The sequence below is a fragment of the Ursus arctos genome, unplaced genomic scaffold, assembly GCF_023065955.2.
Source record: "Ursus arctos isolate Adak ecotype North America unplaced genomic scaffold, UrsArc2.0 scaffold_34, whole genome shotgun sequence".
Taxonomy (NCBI): domain Eukaryota; kingdom Metazoa; phylum Chordata; class Mammalia; order Carnivora; family Ursidae; genus Ursus; species Ursus arctos.
The window spans coordinates 25137202-25159674 of NW_026623030.1; the positions used below are offsets into that span (position 1 = coordinate 25137202).

The following is a 22473-nucleotide window of genomic DNA, read 5'->3' on the forward strand; positions in this document are numbered from 1 at the left end:
ACACACAGAAAAACTCTTCTGTAGGAATACTGAACAGTCTTCAATCTTGGAAACATGACATACCACTTCCATATTCCCTAAAATCTGGCTCACACTTTGCATCTTCCGTGCTTCTCCAATGAGTACAGATAATCTGTGACTGACCTAACTCTCATCCCTAACACACCACTGGTCACTCACTACAAGGCTCCACCATCCTTCCAGCCACCATTATCTCTAACTACTTTCCCCTTCAATATTGCCCACCACCCTCCCTGATGCCCGGAACTCTTTCTAACCTCAGTCTTCATTTCAGTTCTAGGAATAGAAAGACCAAAAGATTTGGGGAGAAAAAGTGGATGAGCCCCAGCAGCTCATCCTACAACCTCAGTGGTAGAAACTCTGTTGAAGTTACACATCCCACCCTCATTTCAGTGCACCTTCAATTAAGCTGTCTTCTTCCCATCGGACACTGAAACCAAAGCCCCAGAAAACTCTGGGTTTTAAAGGTTCTTCTGAAGGACAGAGAATCTACTTCAGACACATCTGTATCTCCAAATAATAATCATATGTAAGATAGCCATAGCACTTACTCTCCAAACCCTGGCACACCCAAAAATGCAACAGGGAGCTATCAGTAACTACACCAGGAAAACAGGAACGAAGACAGACTGTCCCGGGCAACTTGAGTGAATGGTTACCAGTCACATGTTCCTTTGTTTCTTCACAGAACCTTAAAGGATAAAGTAGGGAGGAATAGGGGAATAGAAAGACCCTGAACTAGCCTCCTTTCACTACAAGTAAAACCATCAGCGAAGCTCTTTATTAATGTGCTTGTTCAATAAAAACTACAGAGAAAAAGCTGTAAAGCCCAGCATATATAGAAAAGAAGAAAAAAAAAAAGAAAGAGAAACAAGTCAGGACCTATAAGCAATGCCAAGGACAACAAAGCCTTGAAAAGTAAGGGCAAGCTTTTTGATTTCTTTTTCTTTAGCCTAGAGTATGATGTCACATAGATGATCAATAAAAGTGGGAAAGAGAAGGGAGATGATAGGTAAACATCCAATCAACACCAATCCATGGAATCCTCAGGAAAAAAATCTAAAACAGCTCTGAATGCTCTTACAAAGTTTGCCAAAATGAAACTCAATTTCAGAAACAGTAGACAAAGTGGGGTTGACCAAAGAAACAGATGTAAATCCCCATTCTGCTGTTATTTGTGTGGCCTTAAGCAAATCACTTAGAATTCTGAGTGCTCCCCATCTCCACGTTCACCCCTTTCCCCACCTATCAAGTACGAACACATACGAAATGACCAGCCTCCTTCCTTCTCTAGTGCACCTTCCCGTACCTGAATTCAAAAAAAAAAAAAACAAAAACTTACCAAGAGTGTAACTGGAAGATAAGTTGGTGATACTGTCTGGTCACAAAATCCAGGAACCAGACAAGTAAATTTCTATGCCAGTCAAATAACAACTGATGGTCACCAAGCTTAGGGTCAAGGAGATAATCATGAGAGGGAGCGGGGAAAGATTGTGGTACCTGGGGAAGGCCCGCCCAACACACAAAACAGGTGTTCACTACTCAACTTGAGGCATGTTTAACTAGGTGGGGAATGTGGACCCAGGGTTGTCATGTACTCCTATTTTTCAGGAGAACCTGGAGATCAGGATCTTTATGTGGTAGCAACAAACTGAAAATTTTTCATAATATTGTGGAGGCCAAAGAAAACACATCTGTCAACTGGCTTTGGTGCACAGTCTCCCAGTTTCTAATCTCTGCTAGATGTTTCTTTTCTTTGCTTTTTTTTTTCTTTAAAGTAAGGTCTATTCCCAACGTGGGGCCCGAATAAGACGTCAAGATCAAGAGTCACATGCTCCACTGACTGAGCCAGCCAGATGCCCCGTTACATGTTTCTTTTTTTTTTTTTTTTTAAAGATTTTATTTATTTATGTGACAGAGAGACAGCCAGCGAGAGAGGGAACACAGCAGGGGAGAGGGAGAGGAAGAAGCAGGCTCCCAGCCGAGGAGCCCGATGTGGGACTCGATCCCGGAACGCCGGGATCACGCCCTGAGCCGAAGGCAGACGCCCAACGACTGCGCTACCCAGGCGCCCCCCGGTTACATGTTTCTTAACTGCAAGGACAACATAGAACTCTTGGCGTATTATGGGCAAACATGGGCTCGACTGGGAACCTGAGCATTACGAACATTTCTCAAAGAAAAATGCAATCTTACTTTCTAAAAATCAACTTCCACATAAGCCGCTGGCAGAGAACCATTAAGTAAACTGGGTCCTGCCAGCATTTATTCTCCTGGTCCCTGTTCAAAAGCTCAGGCACAGATTGCTGTGCTGTCTTTCCAATTCCATATTCCATCCCCAAGTCCTAACAATTCTTTGGTATTGTTACATGCAGTCATCTCCTATTTTCCTTTTTTTCTTTCCCCTCATCTTTTTCCAATCCTCTTTGCAATCCCCCAAGTTTAGTCTCTTAATACTTCCCTTCCGGAGTACTTAACCAACTTCCAACCTGCCTCTCTTCCCCACCTGACTCATCTTGAATCACTAACAGGATCCTCCACTTCCAGGGGCCCCCACTGGTGCTGCACCAAGTCCAAAGTCTTTTTCTTTTTCTTTCTTTTTTTTTAAGATTTATTCATTCATTGGAGAGAAAGAGCACACACATGCATGCAAGTGGGAGGGTGAGGGGGAGCAGCAGAGGAAAAGCATCTCAAGCCGACTCCCCACCGAGCCCGGATCTCATGACCCTGGGATCATGACCTAAGCAGAAACCAAGAGTCGGATGCCTAACCAACTGAGCCACCCAGGTGCCCAAAGTCCAAACTCAACTCAGGACCCTCCACAGTACCAAAAATCAACCATTCCAACTTCCTCCTGGCTTACTGCCATCTAAGCATATAGCCACCACCTCCTCTGTGCCTACCAATGCTTTAGCTCCCTTCCTAAAATGCCCCCTTACAGTCTGTTCAAACTCAGCACCCAATCTCTGTTATACCTGCTCCACAAAATGAAGTCTTCCCAGGCCATCGGAGTCCAGGGAGACTTCCTCTTCCTCCAATTTCATAATCCTAATTGTGAGTATTTAGTGTACTTTTTGTGAGTATTTACAATCTACTTTTTGCTGTACTTTATACTACTTAAACCATATGCTTGTTGAATTGTATGATTATGGAAGGGGGAGCCATGTAGTATACTTCTTGTACAAACCCACCACATACACGCAGTTTTATACGCATGACAATTATGAAATAAATGTGCAGAGTTAATTAACCCAAGGCATTTCCAAAATTGAAGGAAAAAAATTACTCGTAACTAGAATATTGTATGATCTGACAGCTCATAATTATCTATATATTCAGGTTCAATCCCAAAACGGACATAGTTATCAAATAGTTTGGTTAACTCCACATTGTCTTTGTCTCTGATCAGATGAGATTCACAACAAAAGGATGTCAGTACTGCGTGCAATACTAAACCTTATCAAATATGCAAGCTACCATCAATCGCCTTTAGTATGTCAGTTTATGTTAGAGATTTAATGGTTATTCATTAGTTCATGTGGTTGAGTAGCCCCCCTTCACCCAAAAACAAGTTTTCTGAGGGTTGTTTTGGAGCACTTTCAGCCAAGCATACTTTCATGCCACACAATACAGATGCAGCTTCTGAAACTCACCATGGTTGGAGAAAAACTCCTCATTTTCATGTCGTTTATCCATATTCTTGCTACTTCTTTATTAGAAGACTCTTTCTTTACTGTACCATTGCTTACATCAGCTGAGGGGGAGAGTTATTAGATTTTAGAACAAAATCTCAATTTCAAATTGAGTTTTAAAAAAATGTTAAATCTAAAGAGTCAGTAAAGTTTACCCACTTCACAAACCAAACAATACCACCCTGTCACTAACTTAAATTAAGCGTAAGAATGAAAACATTCAAAGCTATGTTATCATGGAGGTAAGAATTAACCTTAGAAAACAGGCAACTTAAACAGAAATGTGTTGAGAACTAGTTATGAACACTAGCTCTGGTTAGGGACACCTTAACCAGAAGTGTTTGATAGTTTATTTTAATACAAATACCAACAGCCAGCATTACTTTGGGACACTTTACTTGGTTCATCAAAAACAAACAAACGAGAATAGTGTTAACACCAAGACAGAATCAATCCATCTGAGTTGGTGATACTTACTTTTGAGGCAAGTAATTATTTCTTGGAAGAAAAAAAATTGGGGAACTCTATTTTCCTCCTCCCCTCAGAAAAAAGATCCAATCAATCAATCTTTTCTTCTTCTATACCAGTGGTTCACAAACTCTTTTTAGATACAGCAAGAGAATCCCTCAATCCGAGTATCAGGCCAAGCAGAACTGCTTGACTGAGTGTCTAGAGTCCCTGTAACCAGGCTGCCTCCCTGAAGCACCCACCTCAGGTACTGGCGACTTCTGAGACCAGTATGAAAATCACACCAGAACGACTAACATCTAATCTATTCTACCAAAGACAGGGAGTATATGGGAGGCCTGTCACTTGGGATTCCAAAATGACTACAACTGAAGTGTTAACAAAATAAGGAGGCTGGAACAGAGGTACCAAATTTAAGTGTTTAATGTAACTGCGGGAGAGCAAGTGAACAGTGAGCAGAGTACAGAACTGGACCTCATGCGAGAGAAAGCTCAGAACCCGAACAGAGAGCCAAAGGGCTCAAGGCTCCAGAAGGGCCAACACCCACAGATAAGTGAGAGGGGAACATGCAAAACCTCGCTCTCTGCAGTTTCATACTTTTAATGTTCTTCCCTTCCAGTAAAAAGATGACCCTCTACTACACACAAAAGTACGCTTACCTTTGGCATCACTTACATGTTTCTTTTTTAGCCCCGGTCTAGTCTGATAGTTTCTCAGGCTTCTACACAAGGACGGCCTTGATTTGCAGTTCTTTGTTTTTCAAAAATTACTCCACTGGATGTGGGAGACATTACTGTACTAAGCATTACTCGATCAGCTCCAAACCTATTGTTCTGTTTTGCTTTCTGAACTTCCCTCACAGTAACATAGTCTTCTCCTTTAAATTATGAGAACATGTGCTGATTTGAGGAGTGGAATGCTCAGGAAGCCACTCACATAAAAGCAGCAGGATTTCTCCTCAAACCTGAAGATTTAATGATAGCTGCTTCCACTAACTAATGATCATCCAAGTCTCCCAGGAGTCATTCCAGATCCTGCCCTACACCCCAGCTAGGTCAGGGCCATGGTCTGCTCTCTATGTTAGAGCAGAGTAAAAATCACCCCTAAGACAGTTAAAATGACTTCTCAATGGGCATACAGTTGCCAGGTTGCAGTTAGTTCAGGACAATGACCTTGAGAGTAAACTACAGCTATAAGGGCACAACAGTATGGACTCAAACAAAAGATTAGATTATCTGATATTTTAAATTACATCTGTCACTGCAGACAAAGTTAGTTCTACATCACCCTACAAATACTTCTTGGCCATTGTGTTAGAATGTCCCAGCCCTCTACTTCACAAACACAAACACAATTTCCAAGCAGTCCATTCTGCCACAAAATTATATATTGGTCTGTATCAGATGTTAAAACTTATCTCCCAATATTAGAAAAACAAAGCAGCTGCTTGGAAAGAGAAACTGTTTAATACCTATCAGCTCATTCCAAAACCCTAATAAAATGCTATTTATGTACTAGTATAAATCCTCAGGAACCTCTATTCTATCCCCTTAATCCAAACATACAATCCCAAAGAAATTTACTTTAAAAAGAAAAAAAAAAAAAAGGCACCCATTCCTACCTTAAAACTATAAAATAGTGGTCAGCTTAGAATATAACTGAGGTCAGTTATCATTTCCAACTGTGCCCACCATGGTACTGTTACATAACAGGTACCCAAATACACTTCAGCTGAATGCAGAAGGAAAGGAAAGAATATCCCCCTTAACAGTTCATGTTTTTCAGTTTCTAAAACTATACTACTAAAATTTGATGTAACCAAGATTTTAAAATACACCTAATAATTTTATTTTACCCTTAAAAATGACCTTACTAAATATGAAGCTTCCTCTGAACACTATAAACTATAACCTCTTCCTGCCCCACACCTCATTTCCAGTTTCTCTCCATGGTGCTTACTCCTTTCAGACACCCTATATGAATACTTATTTTGTTTATTGTCTCTTTCCACTAGAATGCAAGCTCCACAATAGCAGAGATCTAAACAGTTTTCTTCCCAGCCACGGCCTCAAAATCCCAGAACAGGGCTTGGCACATAGTAGGCACTCAATAGGTATTTGTTGAATAAATGAGCAATAACAAACACTCTAAAGGAAAACAATAAAATCTATATTCTTTATCGATAAACTCTCTAAAAATGTAATCAAACCACTGTTGAACTTTTCCCCTTTAAACCCTATGCTCATGGTGACAGTTTAACAACTCTGTAAATATATTAAAATCCACTCAACCATGTACTTTAAAAGGATGAATTTCATGGTATATACAATATATCTCAGTAAAGCTGTTTTTTAAAAAAGGATTATATGGGTGCTCATTCTTTAAAACACACACACACACACACACACACACACACACACACACACACACACATATGCACATATACAGTAAGGGGCGCCTGGGTGGCTCAGTTGGTTAAGTGTCTGACTCAGGTTAAGGTCCTGATCTTGGGGTCCTGGGATCGAGCCCTCCCCCCCCACAATGCTCTCTCTCAAATAAACAGATAAAATCTTTTTTTTAAAAAGTGAATTATTTTATAATGAAAATGTATGTATCTTATTTTTTTAATAAGATTTTTATTTATTTGAGAGAGAGTACATGTGAGCAGGGGGAGGGGCAGAGAGGGAGGGAGAGGGACAAGCAGCCTCTGCACTGAGCACAGAGGTTGGCACTGAGCAGAGGCCAATGCAGGGCTCAATCCCAGGACCCTGAGATCATGACCTAAGCCAAAATCAAGAGTTGGATGCTCAACCAACTGAGCCACCAATGCACCCCAAAAATGTATGTATTTTAAAAGAGAATTTACTAAATACACAACTACTCACAAGCAATGAAGCCAATGACAGGCAAAATAATAAAACTGTAAAAGTCAGAGTTAAAGCAGTCAAGTATCAGTTTAAAGCTAGTTACCTCATGCATGGTCCAAGGACCACCAGCAAGAGCATCTCCGAAAAGCTTGTTAGAAATGCAGAATCTTGGGCCCTACCTCAGACCTACCAAATCTGATTCTGTTTTCGAACAAGATCTCCAGGTGATTCACAGGCACTTCTCAAGTTTGAGAAGTACTGATTTAAAGAACCGAGAAAATGTTAACCAGTTATTCCCAATATATAAAACCGAGATCTCATGGTGTTAATTAATGTAGCCACCTGGTAAAATTCCACACTTCATTTCAAGGTAAATGCTAGGGCTTCTGAATTTCTCCTTCCTTTGAATTGTATAAATACTGTAATTGTACAGTCATGCAGGTATGTCCTTCACACTCAGTTGTTTCAAGACCCAAAGAAACCCTTAAAAACACACTGACACATCTTACCAACAGGGGCCAGCTGACACTACTGAAAACAGACTTACTAGCTGCTGTTGCAACTGGCTGAGCAATATTAGCTGGTGGCTTCAGTTTCATGAGTTCATTCAGACTATTATTTTTTAGTAGATCCTTCAGCTGAACCTGGTCTTTTGAGGGTGCAGAGGTCATGGCATTTCGTACTGCTGGTGCTGAGACTGAAGGGCGTGTGTTTGCAGTAGTCTGGATAAATTTTGTTAAAGTGATGGTCTGCCTATTCGTTGTTACAGGCGGTGTTTTAGTCATTACAATTGTAGATCCCAGGGTTGGAAGCTGATTTATTTGATTCAGCACAAATGTTGTAGTAGATGGAGGCTGCTGCTATAAAAGAAAACCATAACACATCAGACCACTGAGAAGTACTGTACTCTCTAATGTGGCTTAGATCCACAAACACGGGAGGCCATTTAAACATCTAAAACTGACTTTAATTCTTACCTAAACACTGGCACTGTATTTTTAATTGAACATGCCTAACTATAAACTACCAAGTTAAAACACACCACTTTGAGGGGGAAAAAAAGGTATAGTAATAGTGTGACATTTTCTATAATTGTCAGGGGGCACCAAGCATAAAATGGGACTATCTTAAGCAAGCTGTGATGTGTAGTAATGCTATGTAATACAAGGACTAGGAACAGAAAGAATTTCAAATCCCACCACCGTCCCAACTGGGTCAATAACTTTAGGCAAATCACTTCTCACCCCCAAATGCCCAGGCTCTCTGGGGTCCATTTTCCATTGCTAGCATTCTATGATTCTTGTCCAATGCTTTGTTTGCTATCATACAGACTATACGAATGTTTAGAATTTAAAAGATAAAACAACCAAGCAGAGTTTTAAATACCTATGTTGCATAAATGATCCAGCCCATCCACCAGTATTACATATTGGTGATAATATAGGTACTACCTTTGAACCTAAGACAAAGCTACACAGCATGTTATTTTTTACAGTTGGGGGTAGAGGGTGACATTAGGAGTTGGACAAAAATGCAGGGAAAAAAAAGGTCAAGATTGGGAGGATAACAATGTTGTCTGTGACTACAATGACTGAAGTATAATCAAGATATTTTTAAATTTCAGTCTATTTCTACTTCCTTTCCTCCTCAAACTATTTATTTTTCCATGACTCCAATAACAAGATCCTTACAGATCACCACTCATCACTTTTATTTTTTAAAGCAGGCAGCTTTGGGGTGTTTGGCTGGCTCAATCGTAGAGCATGCAACTCTTAATCTAGGGGTTGTGAGATCGAGCCCCATGTTGGGCATGGAGCCTACTCTAAAAAAATTAGTAAAGCAGGCAGCTTTTCTGTAATAAGATTTATTTATTTAAATAATCTCAACACTCAACATGGGGCTCAAACTCACAACCCCAAGATCAGGAGTCGCATGCTCCTCCAACTGAGCCAGCCAGGCATCCCACCACTTACCACTTTTAAATAAAACTCTCAACAATAATTTATCATAAGTTATCAATTTTTTAACCAGGTTGTCCAATAATTTTATACACTAGGCTTAAGTTAATAGTTGCTATGTTTAAGGCAAAATCAGAGTAACTCTATATTTAAAGCACAATTACCATTATATAAAAATCACACATACCAATGGACAAAAGCTGAAATCAACAAGTAAAAATGAAAAGTGTAGCTCATCTTTACTTCATGAATTTTGTATCATTTACAATAAGTAAATTCAAAAAACTTTGTTTTGTCCCAATTTATTTTTATTTTTTATAGATTTTATTTATTTATGTGACAGAGAGAGATAGCGAGAGAGGGAACACAAGCAAGGGGAGCGGGAAAGGGAGAAGCAGGCTTCCCGCCAATGCGGGGCTCGATTCCAGGATCCTGGGATCATGACTTGAGCCAAAGGCAGACACCTAACGGCTAAGCCACCCAGGTGCCCCGTCCCAATTATCTTTTGGTCAACGTAACTACGAGAAGAATGAAGAAATGTTTTATCAAACAGGAGCTGAGAGTAGCATATTGGAAAGTAGCAAAAGACAACTGGTAAGATAAAACTACTTCGTATTACGGGTTACTTTCTTACTCTAATTCAAAACCATTTTAGCAGTCATGCCAAATGCAAATCATTCTTACCCTAACATTTAGTAGGGCTGGAGTAGGTACTGTCTCTGATTCTGGTTTAACAGGAACTGCTGCTTCAGTCTCCAAACCTAGTTCTAATGCACTAAGTGGCACGGACTAGAGAGCAAACAACATCAGAGAAAGAAATAAAAAATGATGGCAGTGAATTCTGTTTCAAGAACAAAAGATATATTTATTAAAACAAAAAAGATGTCAAGTTTCACACTCAAACAGATTGTAAAATCTCTGATACCAGGTATGAACTAATAATCTTTGCAAGTACATCTTCATAAAACTATACTGACACCAGAATCTTGTTCTTACTTTCAGAGAATGTGTATAGTGAGACCTCAGAAGAGGGCCCCTATAAAGTACAAAGACAACTAGTAAGGAGATTAACAAACCCCCCACAAGAGCTCTAAACAATTCCTTACTTTTATTTATTTATTTATTTATACACACACACACACACATATAAAATCTCACAAGTGAAGACTAATATAAAAATAACATACACGTGCTTACTTAAAATTATGTCTTAATAATGTCTATTTCTATAAATAGAAATTAAAATTAAGAAACAATCTACTTTTTACAGAGGCTTGGGAAAACTCTTACCTGTTGAACTGAAGGAGTAGGTGTTGGAGTTGCAAGCCCTCCATCTCCCCCATCAATATCAAAGAGGTCATTCGGACTAATTCCACTCTCACTCAAAGCAGCAAGCAGTAAATCTTGCCCTGGCTCCACCATCTTTAGAACAAAATATTTAGTATTAACATTAAAAACTTAAAATGCCAATTAACTCTCTTCTAAATACAAACCATCATCTTCTACCAGATCCATCCATTTGCTATTTATGAAGAATCTGCTACACATCAGGCAAGAAGGATGAAAGAGAAAGTCTGATTCCAAGAAATTCACAACAAGATGAAAAGGACAGAGAAATATGTAAATCACAGCAAGAGTGTTTGTGTTCAAAATGCTGTGGGAACAGAGAAGGAATGCTGAACTTTGCCTGGGGAGAAAGGTTACAAAGACAACCGTGGAATTGAGTCTCAAGGAAGAAATCACCAGGTGGATAAGGATCTTCTGAACAGCGCATTCGAACTTATGGAGATATGAAAGACATTGGCGCTCTTTAAGAACAATGGTTAGAGTAATTCATCGTTGGTATGGAAGTTCAGAACAGAAATCCAAGCCTCAGGCAGGTGATGACAAGAGATGTGGAAGATATCACCCACAACCTTGTATGCCATACTAAAGAGTTCACTTAATCCCATGGACAGTGGGGGTCAGAAAAGTTTTCAGATAGAAAACTGCATGACATAGTCAGATTTGTGACGAGAAAGACTACTCCACGGAAGTATGGAAGCAAACTGAGAATGGGTAGAATAAGACTACAAGCAGGGAGACATTTTAGGTAACTGCTGCAGCAGACCAAGACAGAGATGATGTGGGGCGCCTGGGTGGCTCAGTTGGTTAAGAGTCTGCCTTTGGCTCAGGTCTTGATCACAGGGTCCTGGGATAGAGCCCCGCATCAGGCCCCTGCTCAGCGGGGAGCCTGCTTCTCCCTCTGCCCCACCCTCTCCCCCTGCTCGTGCACGTTCTCTAATAAATAAATAAATAAAATCTTAAAAAGAGAGAGAGAGAGATGTGCTATAAGTGTAGGGTGAAGAAAACGGGGGGGATGAATTCCAAGATATTTAGGAAGGATAATTCATAACACCAAGTTTATATAAAAGCTCAAAATGCAAGAGAATAAGAAATACACAAAAAAGCACGAGTTGATGGATGATTAAAGAGAAAGTGAAAAAATAAACACTGAGCCCGGGAGACCCCAAAATGAGTTATATAGAGTTTAGCGAGAGAAAATACCTATTTAGGAGCAAGGAAATACATTTTATTTAAAGATTTTATTTATTTATTTATGGGGGCGGGCAGAAGGGGAGGCAGAGGGAGAGAATCTCAAGCAGACTGTGTGCTAAGTATGGAGCCCGAAGCGGGGCTCAATCCCACAACCCCGAGATCATGACCAGAGCCGAAACTAAGAGTCAGACGCTCAACCGAGCCACCCAGGCGCCCCCCGCAAATACATTTTAGGTTTGGGTTTTCTTGATACAATATATCAAAATAACTTACCATCAAAATGGATCCATTTTGTAAGGAGAAAAAAAGCTTAACAGAACTTTCTCCATTTTTAACATCTGTCATTAACTTATCTGAAATAAGCAATTTATATGCATAAACACAGAAAAAGTGACTGTACTTGTTTTTCCCAAAAAACTAATTTCATGTTACATAAATAATACACTAATCTTTAGCTAGTTCATTTGTTCTCAGGCTGTGTGAAAGAATTAAATGTCAGTGCTTTCATTATGTCTTACAAAAAGAAAGGCGTTAGCCTCTGTGACCATGACTTCCAACATCTAAGAACTACTGTTTACATGAAAGTAAGATCTTTAACAGAGAAATCCTCTACTAGGTAGGTCTGTGTCACATGAGCCTATATATCATTTAGAAAGAAGTTCTAGCAGAAACATGAATGAGTTTAAGGTAGAAACCACAGATACAGAAATGAAACTCAAGGCAAACCTACTGTTTAAAGGGGGGTCTTATGCAGATAGCCCCAAGGAAGAAGAAATAGCCCAAAGAAGATTTCCCCAAAATTTTTCAGACCAAGAAAAAGTCTACGGAAAAATACATTTTGATCAGGAAGGAGGAAGGTAAGGAAATTGACAGTGACTAAGTATCTTTTACAAGCCTGACAGGGGTTAGGCTCTTTGCTACACTATGAGCCTGTAACAACTCAGAAAAAGATAGACATTGTAATTTTTTAGAGATGAAACTGAGGCTCAGAATGCTTAAAGAACCTATACCTACCCAAATCTAGACTATTCAAATTCCCAAAGCCCATGCATTCTCTTTCCAAAGAAGAGATCCAGAAGTCAATGTTGCAGACCTAAATTTCAATAATTAACTTTGGAATAAATGCCAGTGTGCGATTAAAATCGGAACGGAGATAGCTTATTGGACAGCAGGACGGAAACAGTATGAAGGGACTGAACAGAGGGGATAAATAGGAGAAAAGTCCCAATATAGATTTAAAATAAAGTTGATCATTTTTCATACAGCTGACCATACTTTACAAATTATCCTAGTACAGAGTACAAACATGTACCAAGAGAGCTAAACCAATGCTTTAAAAACATTTCAACCAGAGCGCCTGGGTGGCTCAGTCAGTTGAGAGTCAGACTCTTAACTTCAGCTTAGGTCATGATCTCAGGGTCGTGAGACTGAGCCCGGCATCAGGCTCCCTGCTCTGTGGGGAGTCTGCTTGAGATTCTCTCTCTCTGCCCCTCTCCACCAACATGTGTGCACACTCTCGCTCTCAAAAAAATAAATCTTAAAAAACAACAACAACAAAACATTTCAACCCACAAAATACGTCATTAAGACCAATGACCTGTGGGAATAGGGGGTGGTCTTGGCCTGCTAATCCTGACCTAGATTAACAGAATTCCAGAGACTATCAAAATGTCATCTTTTTTCAGTAAATACTGAAAATGATGATTTATTTACACATGAAACAAAAATACATTGTTTTAAATCAATGACTCTTAAACGACAGACCAAAGAACGCTTGGAAGCCGAAAGATACATTAATCCATCAGATGCACATCAAGCCCTGCCTAATTATACTAAAAAAATACAGGAACATCATTAATGAAAGCAAACAAAAATCACTGAAAAGCATTACTAAGTTCATGATATTTTTTTGAAATATATTTTTTGAACAATGAGCACTGAAAGTATAAAAATATCATGGAAGGGAAAAATTTGGGGGGAAACTTGGTATTTTTATAAGAAATAACAGCGCAGTTTATAACACTATCATTGACCTACTGAAAACTCATCCACAGGAATCACAGTTTGAGACCTCTGAGTAGTGACTTAGTAATGACAATGTCTTTTGAAATCTATTTTTAAAAAATATTTTTATTTATTTCAGAGAGAGAGAGCATGAGTGAGGGGCAGAGGGAGAGTGATAAGCAGACTCACGGCTGAGCAGGGAGCCTGACATGGAACTCAATCCCAGAACCCTGGGATCATGACCTGAGCCGAAGGCAGATGTGTAACCATCTGAGCCACCCAGGCGCCCTTTTGCAAGCTATTAATGAAAAAGATCTTAGATTTATATACATAATATACACAAACAAAATCTAGGATCCTTTCTTAGCCAACTGGGCACAAATTCTCTATCAGAACTTTTTTGCAGTGAGAAAGGGGCAAGGGATACAGGGGAATATCTTTGTCTCTAACTCCATTAGACAAAACCCTTAATATTAAAAAAACAACACCTTAATATTTAATCATTCTCCTATTCTGAAACTATTACAGACTCACAGAATTTCAGTGTTCAGGCTGAGAGCCCTTAAAAAGTTATATTATTCAATCTTCTCCTCCTCACCTTACAAGTAAGAAAGACTTATTCTTGAGAGGGAAAACATTTTCACTTTGAACCCACTAAATACAATATAAATGCAAATACTGTTAGGTGTAAGAGAACTGTGTTACAGTGTCTACAAAGGATTTTGTAAACCTTAGGTGACAGTTTAACATTTAGCAATCCAACAAACCCAGAAGTTACCAACCCCAGAGTAATTCTATCTCAAAAAATGGATGACAAAAAGGTTCCATTTTTATCATAAATACTTAGGAATATACCACCTATTTCAAAATAGTACACCTATGAAGCATCTATGATAAATAAGAAACAAGGACAGGGTAGCAGAGAGAAACTAAGAGCCATCCTTGGCAGGAAGAGAATCCTGAGAAACAACAGCCAATCGTAAGAATGAAAGGATACCGTTCCCACTGAGAATACCAACACTGAAACCTATCAACCAGGACAAGGTTCCTCTTGTTGAGACCTAAAGCAGATCTTTACAGCTCTGGGCAGATACAAGGGATCTATCTGCAGCAGGGACAGCACACCATAGAGGCTGAGTAGACTATGGAGTCAAACAGTATCTGGGTTCAAATATTGGCTACCTCATGCACCAGTAGTATAATACGGTCAAGTAATAACTTGTGTGACTCAGTTTCCTTATCTTTGAACGGGAATAAAAAAAGAACCTAACTTATATGATTGCTGTTGAATAAATGTTATGCTACTATCTACTATTATTTTGATATTAGTATCATGTCAAAAATTAGATTTTCTCCCACTTCATTGATACAACACTTCTTCCCAGAATATAAATTGTTGGCAATCCAATCAATAATTAACTTCCAAATGAATTCTATAAAATACTAGTTCCTTTTTGTCTGTAAGTGTCACATATTCAATTTGTCCAGTTAAACAACTGGTAGACCTCTTTACATGTGCAAAGATATCACTTAACAAGTATCTTTGCCTAATAACAAACAGACTTCCTCTCTTTATTTAACAGCACTAAATCTGTCTGACTTTTAACTCAGCTTCAGCTTTGCTTTTATGCAGCCCAAAGGTTCTGACTGACATTCAGTTTAAGAAGGTAAAGGATAATCACCTTTTTAAAATTTAGCTGATATAGTTCATGAACAAGGTATTTATTTAGTGTCTACTGAGTGCTGGTTCCTTTTTTTTTTTTTTTTTTTAAAGATTTTATTTATTTATTTGACAGAGAGAGAGACAGCCAGCGAGAGAGGGAACACAAGCAGGGGGAGTGGGAGAGGAAGAAGCAGGCTCATAGCAGAGGAGCCTGATGCGGGGCTCGATCCCACAACACCGGGATCACGCCCTGAGCCGAAGGCAGACACTTAACCGCTATGCCACCCAGGCGCCCCTGAGTGCTGGTTCCTTAAGAACATCAGGAGGAATAGAAGATAGTATGAAGAAGTTCATTAACAAGGATTTTCATTACCTACAAGGCCAAAATCTGTAGTTTTTAACAGCTATTTTTCAAGGGAACACTTGCTCAGTCACGTGCGCCTCTCCCCACTCTCACTGCAAAACTTACAAAGTAACGTGAAGATGACAAAGTTTCAAACATGCTTTACAAAAAAAGCACATGAAAAAATGGGGGGGTGAAACAACTTTCTTGGTTACCACCATCAAATTCAGATCCCTAGTCTTTCTGAGATTTACTATCAGGTTGGATTTTTTCTCTTTTAAACCTCAAGATGACCCATGAGTAAATACTACATGTTATCCTTTTGTCATAGATTTAAAACTGAGGGTTAGAGAAATGAACTGTAACAAGGTAACAGCAAAGCAAGTCTGGAGCGGAATTGGAAACCCAGAAGCTCTGACCCCATATCCCTCCAAAATTCTGTATTCTTAAGTCTATACCATATTTTTCAACCTGGTGGTCACGCCACAGTGAGCTGTGAAGTCAATTCAGTGTATCATGACCAGAATTCGTAAATATTTCAATAAAGAACAGGAAAGGAACACAGAGCATGTGGAGAGGATAAACATTATTTCATGATGTGAAGGTCTATGTGTGTGGATATGTAGTAGGTCACAATGTAAAACATGTCTTACCATGGGATGCAGTAAAAAGATTTTAAAATCATTGCTCTGTACTATATACTGCCTCCCAAGAATTAAATAAGCAAATTAATTTGATGGGTTTTGTACTGTATTTTATTCATAAAACCGGAGTTCCTGCTCTTCAAGAGCCTATCCTTTCCATCTACAGAAAATTTCAGTGGCTGGGGCGCCTGGGTGGCATAGCGGTTAAAGCGTCTGCCTTCGGCTCAGGGCGTGATCCCGGCGTTATGGGATCAAGCCCCACATCAGGCTCCTCTGCTGTGAGCCTGCTTCTTCCTCTCCCACTCCCCTGCTGTGTTCCCTCTCTCGCTGGCTGTCTCTATCTCTGTCGAATAAATAAATAAAATCTTTAAAAAAAAAAAAAAAAAAAAGAAAATTTCAGTGGTATCCCAAGATGGTCCTTAAGATTTACTAAGTTCAACCACATTAAAGTATATCTGTCAGCATAAACAAAAACTGTAAAAACCTTAAGATCACATCATTTTGATTAGCTATATAATGTGAAAACAATGCCTCTCATCAGAAAGTATGTTTTTTAAAGATTTATTATTTATTTTTTAAAAAGATTTTATTTATTTGGCAGAGAGAGCAAGCACACGAGCACACAAGCAGGGAGAGTGGAAGGCAGAAGGAGAGGGAGAAGCAGGCTCCTCACCGTGCAGAGAGCTTGATGTGGGACTCGATCCCAGGGCCCTAGGACCATGACCTGAGCCAAAGGCAGATGCTTAACTGACTGAGCCACCCAGGTGCCCCTAAAGATTTATTATTTATTTAAGAGGGAGAGCGAGTGAGAGCACAACAGCAATGGGGGAGGAGAAGCAGACTCTCCGCTGAGCAAGGAGCCCAAAGTGGGGCGTGATCCCAGGACCCTGGGATCACAAGCTGAGCCAAAGGCAGACACTTAGCCGACTGAGCCACCCAGGTGCCCCCAGAACATATCTTTACGTCAAATTTAAGCGGGCAAAGCATGGGAACGGAGAGACTCATCAAGTCAGGTTACTTGGTAAGACCAGACCTCAGATCTGAGTGTTCACCACTTTCACAGGAGGCAAGTCTCAAATCAAAGCTCAACTGAGAAACTGAGAAACACCAAAATATATCTGTAGCTTTAATCTTCAAGGTTAATCATTTTTAAAAGCATCTGAACAATCTTTATACTTTATACATTTATATTGCATTATATTAAGCAGTACATAATTTCAGCAACGCCCTTAAGTAAAATTGCCTGACACTTAAGAGCATCCAATGAATGAATTAATGGACTGTAAGCCACCAACTAAGCCTTCCTTTTTAATACTTACCCAGCAGCTAAAGTAAAATTTACTTAAAATTTATAGACAATTGTGTGGAATTGTTAGACTGGGAGATAAAAATGCAGAAGCCAAAGGAAAAAAATAAAGATTTTTTTCTGGTAAGATAAATTTTGGAAACAATTTTAAACATGAAAATAAAATGTTCTCTTACTTGCAAAATTACTGTCCTACTCAAGGCACCAATAGCAAATCTGCATTTTATCCTAGAAATTCTATACAAACTATCTTTTGGGCAGTGATAATGGCTTTCCCATCAGCTTAAGAAAAATCACTTCTGACTGCAGTAAATATACGGGGGGGGGGGGGATGGAATCCTTTCGCACTGTTAGGTGGTTTGTGTCTACAAGTGTTGAGTTTATTTCCTCTAGGGCAACTCGGGGTTTGACAGCTTTCTGAACCCCGTGGGCCGACTCGGCAGAAACCCTACTCCGTCTCTAAACGTGGTTGTCTAGAGAAAATATAACATTTAACTCAACATAAACTGCTAATAATCAACTTTCAAAGGTCAAAGGGGACCCAGTTTTTAACCTTCCCTCAGCAACACGTGTTTAGTACAAACTTCCGGGTGCGGTTACAATTGGCTGCGCAATTCAATGGATAAAAACGTTGCTTTATTTGACTCTCATTTTCTTGCCCTTTCTTTCCCCACGTTTCTCAACAAGCAACTCCCCAAAACAAAAGCTCCCTACAGTAAACGGAGCCCGCACATAAAAAGGGCTTCTCTGTGCGAGGATCAAGTTAGTGGTCCGCAAACATTAACCAAACAGCAGCACAAAGCCGGGGTGGAAAGGGGAGGAGCTGGATGCCAGGGTCAGGAAAGAAACAATCACAAGGGTTCAGGAACATCCAAATCTCCTCAGCGGTTAAACCGATCCCAAACCACTTCTGGGAAACCACCAGCATGCACTGGTTTGGGGAACTTTAGATACTCGTTACGCCAAACACTCTTAAAGTAAGCAAATCCCCAACCGCCTTGCTCTACATAGATGCTTATAGTCTGGGAGGCGAGCGAGCTCGAGACAAAATTAACCTAATCACCCGGTGAGGCTTGAAGGTGGCCCCCACGTGTCCCAGGTACCGCCTCGACGCCCTGAGAGCGAGGTAATCCGAAAACTGCAGGTATGGGGTTCAGATTTAGGGCGCCCCTATCTCCTCCCGCACTCACCCCAAGCCGGGAGCAACCCTCGGGCAGGAGGACTTTTGAAGGATTGCGGAGCTCACTTTCCTGCGGGTCCGGGACCTCGCAGTACCACAGCGGAGCAGGGAAAGCAAGAGGGGCGACCCAAGTGGAGCCGGAGCCGGCGTCCGCAGATCCTGCCTCCCCGCCCAAACTGGGTGCCTCTGGCCCGGGACAGCGAGGGCCCCCGGGGCCCCACAGCCCCCACGCGCAGCGACCGCAGGGCCCGGCGCTGACGGGCGGAGGAAGCGAGCGCGGCGGGGCCGCCGCCGGGACATTGCCCCTGAGAGCCCTGGGGCGCGCAGCTGAGGGGGAGGCGAGGGGCGAGGGAGGCCCCAAGCCGGGGTGAGGTGGCTGCCCCCCCCAGCCCGGCCCCACACGGCCCCCTGAGGAGGGTGGGAGTGGGAGGCTGGCTGTCCGGGAGGGGGAGTGTGGAAGCAGAAGAGAGCAAAGAGGAGGACTTACTTTCCCCGCGGGATCCGACGCCGGAACAGCTTCTCCCGGGTGGCAAGAGCTTGAAGAACTAGAGGCGACTGGAGCGGAGGCGGCGGTGGCGGCGGCAGCAGCGGCGTCCGGCTCTGCCTACCTCCCCGCCGCCATCTTGACGCCCCTCCCCCCAGCCCCCCCGCCCCGCCGGAGGGGAGGGGTGGGGCGACGGATGAGGCGCCGCGCGCACGCAGCGCGCGCCGCACGCCCCACGTGACTTCCTCCCTCTTCCCCCCCCCCACCCCGCTCCCCAGCGCCCCCCTCCGCCCCGCCTCCCTCCTAGGTGAAGGAAGATGATTTCCCCCCCCATCTTGACCGCCCCCTGCCTTCGCTGCCAAGCACGGACTCCGCCGGCTCCAGCCGACCCGGTACCAGTGGTTGGATCCAAGAGAATTCCGGAACCCAAACGGTCCATTACCGCGGCTCTGGGGTGGGCGAGGGGTGAGGGGGCCGGGTTTCCGAGAAGGGGGAGGGGGGAAGGCGAAGGCCTCCTAGAAGAGTCACGTGTCTACTGCTTCCGCCGGCGCTCGAAAGACCTCGCGAGAATTCCGTTCCCCCTCCCTTTCTGCCCCGCGGGCTGTCGGGAGGAAGGTCTGCGTTCTGGGTTGCCACGAGGAGGTCAGCCGGTGGGCCGGGCGCATGCGTCCTACACCTGCTTTCAAAGTCGGGCTAGGAGGGGCCCGAAGCTATTTTGAAAATGCTTTTGGTGTGTGGCTTCGGTCCAGGAAGTTACCTAGTGGAGTTTCTGTTACCCAGTCAGTCCTAGAAAAAAATATTCGCGCATTCATTGCTTGTTAAGGCTCGCTCAAAGCACTTTATTCAGTATGAAACCGCAGTATAACTCGGAGCCCCTCTGCTTGTCCACTGCCATTATCATACCCTAAGGGGTGTGAGCAGAGTCAGTCCCAATTTTTTTCTGAACAAACTATTGCTCTCAATGATTGCTGCAGAGTAGGTCTGTCGCTATCATCTCTCGCTTCCCTAATTTCTCCTCCTTCACCTCCTCGTTCTTCTTTCTCTTCTTATCAAATGACTCCACAGAATAAACAAATTAACTTCTTGGTAACCCTTTTGTAAAGTCATTCTGAATGCTGTTTGACTCCGTTGCTTAGGTAATAGGCACGCCTGGGTGATTCTTGCCCCCTACTGGTGGCGCATCCCACTGGCCTTGAACTGAAAGAAACACTTGGGAGTTTAAGGTGTGAGCTCTTCAAGAGGAAAGTAGAGGGAAATGGGTGAGGGGGAAAAAAAAGTCATGTTAAGATGATTATGAATCTTCCAACTTGGCGTCTGTATACCTAAGTATGTATTACATATGTATATACATATAAATGAACATTTTAAATTGCCGACTAATCACTTTATTTCCATTATCTCATTTCATCCTTACACACCAAAAAAACCTGGTAAAAGGAAAAATGATAAAACTAGTTCCATAAGAAAACGCCCTCGTCTGTCTTCTTCACTGCTAGCCACTGGACTAGTTTATGGTCTAGTGTCAGCAAACAAGCTATTACAAATCTGTCCGTTATGGAAGGAGAAAGAACTAAGGAAGGAAGCGGGGGGAAATCTAAAACATTGTAGTTAATGCTTCAGTGTCTTCCAAGCTTGGTTGGTACAGTTCAGTTTCCAAGTGACTCTCAAATGCTCTCTGCACGCTAGGACTACGTAAGTACTATATTCTAACAGTAGGTCTGACCTAGAAACTCCCACCTTTAGAGGTACTTTCTGAGCATCCAAGCGAGATCCTTGATGCCATCTCTGCATAATCTCCTTATCGGGGACCCAGGTAAAGGGTGATGTTTCAGGAGATACCTGCAGTATAACTGCATATGCACACAAATGTCCTGCGCAAGGTTATTCCCTGCAGCATTATTTGTAGAAGCAAAAGATGGGAAACAACCTACATGTCTTTGAAGACAGGACTGGTTAACTAAACTGTGGTACTTTCCTTCAGTGAAACAGTTGTTCAAGAGAATGAAACGCTTCTGTCTATGAGAATGTGTAGTAACGTATTTCGTGTGTGCGTACACATACAGCATCTCAGAATGAGAACGCAAGTAGCAGCTGTTATCAGGGGATGGGAATCAAGCTACTGAGGATCAGAAGCAGAGGAAGACTTACCGGGTACACCCAGAACAGAGATGCTATTGGAAGCAGATGATTCAGAAAAAAGAAATTCCCCATTAAGGCATGGTAGTGGCTGTTACAGCTGCACTTTGCACTCCATTCAACAAGTAATAATAGAGCCCTTACTATGCACCAGGTACTATGTTAGAGAGGAGGGGCACAGATTTAAGAAAATCAAATGAACGGGGAGACAGGGATCGTCCCTGCCCATCATGTCCTTACAATCTAGTGGGCATCAATCCAAAAATTACACAAAATATAAACTTGTAGGTGTGGGTGGCTGGCTCAGTCGGTTAAGTGTCTGCCTCCAGCTCAGGTCATGATCTGGAACCCAGCCCCACATAGGGCTGTCTGCTCCACAAGGGGGCCCGCTTCTCCCTCTCCCTCTGCCCTTCCTCCTGCTTGTGTTCTCTCTCTCTCAAATAAATAAAATCTTTTAAAAAATGTAAACTTGGGGCACCTGAGTGGCTCAGTTGGTTAGGCGTCTGGTTCAGCTCAGGTCATGATCCTGGGGTCCTGGGATCAAGTCTTACATGGGGCTCCCTGCTCAGCGGGCAGTCTGCTTCTCCCTCTGCCCCTCACCCCGCTCGTGCTTGCTCTCTCTCTTGCTCAAATAAATTAAATAAACATAAATAAATAAAAATAAAAAATGTAAACTTGTAACTATGACATTGCTACAAAGAAGCTAACAGCCTTTTACAGAGGAATTTGACCTCATCAGGGAAGTCAAAGAAGGTTTCCCCTGAGGAAGTGATAACTGAGCCGAGATTTGAAAAGTAGGTATTATGTAGGCAAAGAGAAGAGGGAACTGCATTTCAAGAAGAGGAAACAGCATATGCAAATGTCCTGAAACAGGTGGGAACTAAGCAAGGAGGGACAGTAACAGGGCAAGGGCATCGGTTGTTAAGACATTGTCTCTCAGCTCCAAACCCAAGCTTCCACAGTCTGCAAAACTACGTTTCTGCTTTGCCAGCTGTTTCAGTGTTTGCTTCTGCAATAGGGAGCTCGGGAGGGAGACGACAAGGCTGGAGGAAGAAAAAGTTTCTTGTGAACGTCATCCCAGCACCGTGTCTTCGCCCTGGCAGCTGCATTTCCTCCCATAGCAGCAGCTCTCCTGACTTTTCCCCAAGCCTCGTCAAACCCTACTCTCA

At 42.0% G+C, this 22473-nt stretch overlaps 1 protein-coding gene across 5 annotated transcripts in view; it reads right to left on the bottom strand.

Annotated features, from left to right (window-relative positions):
• The window catches only part of SBNO1 (strawberry notch homolog 1), a 54711-nt gene extending 35374 nt beyond the window's left edge, over window positions 1–19337 (bottom strand). For 2 of the 5 annotated variants that reach the window (XM_026514745.4, XM_026514742.4), the window contains exons 1-5: window positions 19172–19337; window positions 10297–10428; window positions 9691–9795; window positions 7596–7908; window positions 3675–3775 (exon numbers count right to left, since the gene is read on the bottom strand). In XM_026514745.4, the coding sequence (XP_026370530.1) occupies window positions 3675–3775; window positions 7596–7908; window positions 9691–9795; window positions 10297–10428 (651 nt within the window). In that variant the 5' untranslated portion in view covers window positions 19172–19337. The remainder of the gene's footprint in view (window positions 1–3674; window positions 3776–7595; window positions 7909–9690; window positions 9796–10296; window positions 10429–19171) is intronic. The other 3 variants (XM_026514743.4, XM_048221415.2, XM_026514746.4) reach the window with 3 other exon arrangements.
• Between the last annotated feature and the right edge of the window lie 3136 nt (window positions 19338–22473).